At 42.6% G+C, this 8,126-nt stretch overlaps 1 protein-coding gene across 4 annotated transcripts; it reads right to left on the bottom strand.

Annotated features, from left to right (window-relative positions):
* Positions 1-843: 843 nt before the first annotated feature.
* LOC139447297 (uncharacterized) lies at positions 844-6,371 on the bottom strand. 4 transcript variants are annotated; one of them, XM_071228592.1, is made up of 4 exons: positions 6,211-6,371; positions 2,491-3,995; positions 2,067-2,283; positions 844-1,488 (listed from the first exon to the last, which is right to left on the bottom strand). In XM_071228592.1, the coding sequence occupies exons 2-3, from the start codon at positions 3,979-3,981 to the stop codon at positions 2,098-2,100; spliced, it is 1,677 nt and encodes a 558-aa protein (XP_071084693.1). In that variant the 5' UTR covers positions 3,982-3,995; positions 6,211-6,371; the 3' UTR covers positions 844-1,488; positions 2,067-2,097. The 4 variants fall into 4 exon arrangements, with proteins under 4 accessions (XP_071084693.1, XP_071084689.1, XP_071084691.1 ...); XM_071228588.1 differs by having other exon boundaries at positions 844-2,283; XM_071228590.1 differs by having other exon boundaries at positions 844-2,283; positions 6,216-6,371.
* Positions 6,372-8,126: the final 1,755 nt, after the last annotated feature.

Below are 8,126 nucleotides of genomic sequence, written 5' to 3'. Positions count from 1 at the left end.
AAACTACTTTTCATTATAAATTGATCATATCACGGCGCAAGGGTTTGCAAATCGTTGCTCTAGTCTCAGATGCAACCAATTTATGAGCCCGTTTAACTGTGGAAAGTGGCATAATACCAAACTCATTCACTTAGCCGTCCACTTAAAGTGTGTCCACAAACACGTAATCGCTTCAAAGGTCCCTTTTGGGTGGTGAAATAAAAAACTGAATTAATGGGTACTATCAACCAAACCCTTAACATGATCTATCTGTGGCACGTTAACATTTTATAGGGGCACGGGTGGCCCAGTCGTCTAAGGCGCCGCGATTCGCTGTGCAGATTTGCGTCCCTTGGGCACGTCAGAAACCTATGATTGTGGGTTCGAATCCCGGTTCGACCCGATTATGATTCTAGGTTTGTCAGCACCATACCCGTGCATCGAAGTGGTAGACGTCTGAGACCTGCATCACTTCGGGCTTTCCTCCCACATTAAGCTGACACGCCGCGATATAACTGGAATACTGTTAAAAGCGGCGTTAACCCCAACTCACTCACTCACTAACATTTGATAGTCTTTCCTGTAATTATCGGTGCCTTTAATCTGCTCACCGTGTGGACACTGGTATCACAACATGGACAGCATGAGCAGCATTTGCCGTTAGGGCAGTTGACACTCCGTCAGTCAGTGCATACCTTGTAACCGCTAATGTGTTTGAACCCGGGTCTTACCATGGAGTACTGGAACCCCATTCTAGCATGAATAACCATTGAGATCTTGAATAAGTAATGGACAATGTGGTGCGTCTTCCGTGCGGGTTGTATAAAATATGCAATAATGAAAAGAAATATATTTGGAGGGATTTTACAATTTACTTCTTAACTTCGAAATTATGGAATTATGGACACAAGCGATGCCAGACAACTCCCATTTTATAACAAAGTGCAGAACATATTTCACCTGCGCACAAAGGTATAAATAAGCAACATTTATTGGCTATTAATGACAGGAAATTATTGTGTTGAAATCCTGAATGTCACAAAACAGTTTACAGAATTCTAGTAAATCACATAACACAACCATCTGTAACCTAAGTGGTTCAATTACCTTAAATTAAAAAATAAAAGCGACAAAAGAAAACACTTCAGCAAGGTTAAACTTATAGCACAGCCGCATGTAAATAATCTAGACAAGCTGATTGTTGAAGACTGAGAAACGATCCCTTCCATCTGATAGGGTATTATGATATACAGATTAAAACACAATTCCACGATGCTTGGTAAAATATAACTTAAATATCATAACAACATGGTCTATTTAGATGGGTTCAACACCAACTCCTGACGAGTTTCCACATGCTCGTATATGAAACAAGGGAGATAACTACTAGTTCACCCAAACTAGTTTCAAATAAGGTATTTACAAACCTTGCCCCACGACTGACCACAGCCAACTTGCCATGACCTACATTGTCGCATTAACATTAGTCCAATGTGAGTTCAAACTAAACTACAAAAAAACCCATTTTGAATATAAACAAATGAACATCCGAAATATTCAAACGAACAAATATGTCACAAACAATAACAGGGTCAACTCTAACTCACGAAATGTTTACAGTATAATCTCTTACAATTTCACGTTATGATGCCATGGACATATGCAATGTTACTAAAAATAACTTTCACCAGCGATCTGAATGATATGTGAACTTAAAGAGTCCTCCAGTTCATACGAGCAATGACCGCCTCCGTGGTCTAGTGGCAGAGCGTCCGCCCGGGGAGCGGAAGGTCCGGGGTACGATCCCCGACCGCGTCATACCAAAAGACGTTAAAAGATGGTACTTGTCGTTACCCTGTCAGGCGCTCGGCATTAAGGGGCTAAAACAAGGACTGGTCGGCTCGGAGTCAGTATACTGTGTCTGAGTGGGGTATTCATGTTAAACTGCGACATGGTATATCAGTGAGCTAGCACTATAAATCGGCATCAGTCCGGGCTAGTACAAGCAGCCACACACACACGTGCATGCACGTCGCTATATAAGTGCAATAATCTTGGACGCGACGTTAAACCCCATTTCACCTCACCTCACCTCATACGAGCAGCCAAGAATGTAACTCATATGATCCTGACATCCGACGCTTCATCAACTCGAATGCCTGTTGTGCCATCCATGAAGTTGTGGAACACTGCGTTCTCGATACAGATGTAGTTGCCGGGTGTGAGTTGTGACCAGGAGAAGTAAGGGTAGGGTCTGTCGAAGTCCAGGTAGAACATCACAAACGTCTCCTCCTTGTTTACATCCTGAAACAGAGATGTATCATCAACTTGCTTGTTATTACAGTAAACTACGGTTATAACGAACTCGAAGGGACAATTAATTTTAGTTCGTAATAACCGTAGTTCGTTATAAGCATAAATACAGCATTTATACAACAAATGGTCGGGACTAAAAAGTAACTTCGTTTTATCGGTCAGAACATCATTATCCTTAGGCAGACGAGTACATACCTTTATGTAGATGGCATGCCTCGTTTGGTATGGGTGTAAGCCACTGATATTGACCAAAAGTACTCGGTTCTGAGTAACTGGTGTTAACCACAAGGATTCTCTGGGTAACTCATCGAGAGAGTCTATAATGTTATAACCCAGAAACTTTGTTGCAGCTATACGCTTAGCTTCTGACCAGCCCATCCTTGGCCCGGCATTGAATGAAGGTTCAAATGCTGGCCCGAATCCCATCATCTGTGCCAAGAGGTCAGCATACGTCATGCGAGGTCCACCAGCAGCTTCAGCAGCCCGACGAGATTCTACTTCAGCTTTCTGGAATTCCTTTGTTTTGATGACGCCATCAACGGTAACGCATTCAAGTTTGTGCTGAGGCCAGTCCATCCTCTGACATGTCTTTGAGCAGTAAAGTACTGTCTTGCATCGAGCACATTTCTTCATTCCATCGCCTCTCTTCTTGCATAGATGGCATATTTCACAGTCTGGAACATCAGACGCAGCCACTGCAGTTGCTCCTTCCTTCTCTCTGTCTTTTGTAGAAGCCGCGGACAGTTCAGCTGTCTTCTCGCCGGGCTGTGTTTTCCCTTTGCACACCATATGATGATCCTTCGCCCATGCCTTCTTCTGACACTCCTTTGAGCAATAGGCAACCTTTCTACATCCTGTACATTTCATAGGATTATCAAGAAACGTTTTGCACCAAGAACAAAATGTTGACATACCTTCAGCACCATGAGGTACTGCTGGGTCTGTACTAGTAACAGCTTCTGGTGGTTTGGACGGACTCGTTTGCTTGACCCCTTTTGGCTTCCTGTTCCTTTCACACTTGATTTTGTGTTCTGATTCCCAATCCTTCATCTTGCATTCTTCTGAGCAATAGGTAACACTTGTACATCCAGAACAGCGTAAGGGTAAATCGATATATTTCTGACACCATTCGCACACATAGGAAACCTGTCCCTGAGGATTTTCTTCTGTTGCATTTGCTTGGTCTCTGTGTTCGCCTGCAGCTTTGTCTTTTTGTTTCAGGGGTGGAGCAGATGTAGACTGTGGAACCAAAGGCTTGCAATCCTTCTGATGACCATCGAGCCAATCCTTTCTCTGACACACGGGTGAGCAGTACAGAGTGGTCTTGCATCTGGAGCATCTTTGATACTCCTCACACACCTTCTGGCACCAGTTGCAGGCTCTCCTTTCTTGTGAGGCAGGTCCATTGTGGTTTCCATGACTCTTCTTTCCCTTGGCTTCATGCGGACCACCAGAGTTAGCTCCAGGAGATGATATTTGTCGTTCTATATTTGTTGCATCGAGTTCTTGATGAGAAGCTTCTCTGCTGCTGAAACTTTTCTGAATCCCTTCACACCACAGTTTGTGCCTTTTCCAGTCTTTCCTCTGACATTCCTTTGAGCAATATGGAGTTAGATGGCATTTGGAGCATGCTTTTAATTTGGGAGATTTCTTCTCACAAAAGCTGCACATACTGTTTGTTGACATATTGATAGATTACTCTGAAAACACAATTTGAATAAATATAACTTACATATGTTAGTAAACTGAAATATTTCATAGTATTTACATATACGTGCAATAAATCATAAGAATACATTATGTGTATCATGGATTGATAGGAATATTCCTATCAAAACTTGAGTAGTTTACACACATAGACTATCTGATCAGTAACCGTTGTGTAGTACGATTTTGCTCCAGACTTGGTGTCATTGAACATCCTGACCATCATTTTAGTAAAGATAAAAAACGCAGCAAAGGTAAGGTAACGTTATATATTTTCCCGAATAGGGAAACGGGCAAGACACACAGGTGATTTCGACCTTTCATTGACATCGCCTGCAATGCCTGAAAACGCCTTCATAAAAAGACACACTCTCTGTAAAAACACAAATGTTAAGATAAAGCCACTTGACGGCAAGCTTTTTAACCACCTTTACACAAGTCTCTCTATTGTGCAAATCTTGCATTCACCACCTATCATCTAATATCAAAATAAATCTTATATATACTGTGAAGCCGATACGCAATCCACCGGTCAAGTTGTTTGTTGTTTAACGCAGTCTGCCAATTCAAAAAGACCCTACTTCCTGTTCCCGCCTCCAGACGCGAAGTAACTTTTTTTTATCACCGAACTGAACCTGCAATACCTCTTTGACGCTTGTGTCATCCATTTAGAAAATGAACTTTTTGCCTTCAAGTATATACGTTGTTTGTTTGTTTGTTGTTGAACGCCGCACTCAGCAATGTTCCAGCTATATGACGGCGGTCAGTAAATAACAGAGTCTGGACCAGACAATCCAGTGATTTATATCATGAACATCAATCCACGCAATTGGGATACGACGGCTTGTATCAACCAAGTCAGCGAGTCTGACCACCCGATCTCGATAGTCGCCTTTTACGGCAAGCATGGGTTCCTGAAGACCTATTCTACCCCGGATCTTCAGGGGTCAACAGTCAAGTAGTCCCTACAGGTGGTCAGCTTCAACTGTCAGTTCGGTGGTGTGAGTTTGCGTTTTATACAGTTGCAACAAGGTGTGTTACAATCATTTTATATTTACACATGACGCCAGATTAGGTGTTAGTAGGTGATGTCGTTATCTGAGTACTGCTGACTACAGCTCAACCCTATTGATTGAAGGCACTGGATGTTGTACTCTCAGTTTAGACTCAATGGAACTCGATACTGTGAGGAGTGTCTTATCGGGTGGAGACATCCCTAGCGGTGATATGACACGCAGTATGGTGTTGTTTGTTGTTTAACGCCGAGGTCTGTAAATAATGGAATTTGAACCAGACAATCCAGTGATTCATATCATAACACACACACACACACACACACACACACACACACACACACACACACACACACAGAATCCGTTAGTCGCCTCTTACGAAATCTTGGTACGAACATAATTAATACACTCAGCTATTATTGACATTGACTGTTAACATTCATTGATTATATGTGACAGTTCGTGTTTTCAGCAACCTTGACGAGATTATAGTATCGTTTCTTGCGCAATGTTGCTCGAATTTACATGTAGACATTTTCCGAGAATGAACACGGTGCGACATATGTTAATTGATTTGGATTGATACCTGTCGTTGCATCTAGATGTTCCATACAGGCACACGATTGTTCAGTGTAACACGACCGCCTCAGTGGTCTAGTGATAGAACGTCTGCCCGGAGAGAGGAAGGTTTGGGGTTTGATCCAACGTTAAAAGATGGTACTTGTTCCTATCCTGTCTGGCGCTCGGCATTAAAGGGCTAAAACAAGGACTGGTCGGCTCGAAGTCAGTAAACTGTGTCTGAGTGGGGTATATAGGTTCAACTGGGGCGTGGTATCTCAGTGAGCTGGCACTATAAGTCGGCATCAGTCCTACTAGACCCGTGAAGATTCGGGGTAGAATAGGTCTTCAGCAACCCATGCTTGCAGTAATAGGCGACTATGCTTGTCGTAAGAGGCGATTAACGGGGTCGGGTGGTCAGGCTCGCTGACTTAGTTGATGCATGTTGACCATGATATCAATCACTGGATTGTCTGGTCCTTACTGCATGATTTACAGACCGTCGGCGTAAAACAACAAACCAACCAGTCGTACTAGTACAAGCAGCCACACATAAATGTACACGCGTGTATGAACGTCGCTGTATAAGAGCAATAATCTTGGACGCGACGTAAAATCCAATTTTACCCCACCTCACCTCACCTTACCACCAGTGTAGCACACGTTGATGGAATGACTGATATGTCTCGGCCTGCGACCAGATCGCTGTCATTGCGTCTGTTCCAGATTCCGAGAAGTCACACACAACGTTGAAACGAAAGCGAAAATAGAAGGCGTAATTTCCTGATCTATAAGCAAGAACGGTAACTCGGATCTGTTCGTGTTGCCCAATGTTCGCGTCATTTCTAAATATAGCATGATAGGCCACGTACAATGGCTTCAAAGGCCTTTGTTCATGTACAATTGTTGATGGATTTTCATTACGTTACGCTCAAATATTAATGTGTCTAACCTGTAGGTGTGCACTACGGAAACTTTAAGGGCCCTTTGGTTTTTCTTGTTTTCTTGAAATTTCAAGATACTAACTTGAAATTTCAAGATGTTATGTTGAAATTTCAAGATCCTAAGTTGAAATTTCAAGATACAGAAGCTGAAATATCAGATAATCAACTTGAAATTTCAAGATTGTTCACTTCAAACGTATTTTTATATCTTAGGATGTTAACTTATCATCTTGAAATTTCAACTTAGAATTTTGAAATTTCAAGAATTTTTTGTTGTTGAAAATGGCCTAAAGGGCTTCCGTTGTGCAGAACACTGGGTCTCCGTTTTGTTTTCTTAGAGAGAGATTGTGACTATCAATCACTGCATTGTAAGTTAAACTTTTGTAAACCTAAATATTTGAGAACTCTAGATTTGATTGCGAAAATTTTGATTGTATCATTACAAACACTTAGGTACAAGTGTGACCATTCGATGTACAAGTGTGACCAATCGATGTACAAGTGTGACCATTCGATGTACAAGTGTGACCATTCGATTACAAGTGTGACCAAATCGATGTACAAGTGTGACCATTCGATGTACAAGTGTGACCATTCGATGTACAAGTGTGACCATTCGATGACTTTCTTCGTGGAAATCGTCCAGTGGGCTAGTGGTGATGTCAGAAAAACACAGAACTGAATCAAGTTGTTATTGATGCAAAGTAAAAATTTCCAAAATTGATAAAGTGGATTATGTCTGTAACGTTCTGTTTTCCGTGAGGAGGTGCCACGAGGGCAACTTTAGCGACGCATGGGTCCAAAATCAATAGGCGGTGAGGTCATCTTCGTAAGACTTGTAGTCCTTTTGGCCGATGTTTTCTTAGGAGACACGGGAGCGTCTGGGTCTTTTATACAGTCATAAAACAGAAGCAGTCTTTTTGGCTAGTGGTATATATTTGTCCTTGGAAGATCCGGGGTAGAATAGGTCTTCAGCAACTCCTTGCATGCCGCGAAAGGCGACTATGCTTGTCGTAAAAGGCGACTTACGGTGTCGGGTGGTCAGGCTCGCTGACTTCGTTCGATACATGCCATCGTATCCCAATTGCAAGGATCGATGCTCATGTTGTCGATCGCTGGATTGTTTGGTCCAGACTCGATTGCTTACAGACCGCCGTCATATAGCTGGAATATTGCTGAGTGCGGCGTTAAACAACAAACAAACAAACAACATATATATTTGAAGGCACATGAAAAGTTATTTTCTAAATGGATGACACAAGCGTCGTAGAGGTTTTGCAGGTTCAGTTCGTCGATAAAGTTAAGAACCGTGTCGCCGAGAACCAGACATGGGACCCGGCTGTCTGTTGTCTGAAACAGATCTACTTCACGTCTGGAGACAGAAACAGGAAGGAGGGGTCTTCTGGAACTGGCGGACAGTCATTTCTGTTCACCCATTGAAAGATGGCATTGCTAAAACCACTCTCTCGTCTCTCTTCATTCAAATACCCGCCCCGTAGCTCGCTGACCTCTTCCATGTAACGGGAAGGCTAGGCCCCTTGTCTGGAGTGTGAGTGAGTGAGTGAGTGAGTGAGTATGGTTTTACGCCGTTTTAAGCAATATTCCAGCA

Source organism: Haliotis cracherodii, unplaced genomic scaffold, assembly GCF_022045235.1.
Source record: "Haliotis cracherodii isolate W230 unplaced genomic scaffold, xgHalCrac1.p SCAF_7, whole genome shotgun sequence".
Classification (NCBI taxonomy): Eukaryota; Metazoa; Mollusca; class Gastropoda; order Lepetellida; family Haliotidae; genus Haliotis; species Haliotis cracherodii.
The sequence above is the reverse complement of the archived record's forward strand: the minus strand, read 5'-3'. Positions and strand labels throughout refer to the sequence as shown.

Bases quoted from the DNA above. Each gene is read 5' to 3' on its own strand.
- LOC139447297 (XM_071228588.1), bottom strand. From the start codon at position 3,981: ATGTCAACAAACAGTATGTGCAGCTTTTGTGAGAAGAAATCTCCCAAA. The intron at 2,284-2,490 runs GTATGTACTCGT...TCTCTGTTTCAG, and splicing joins GGCATGCCATCTACATAAAG to GATGTAAACAAGGAGGAGAC.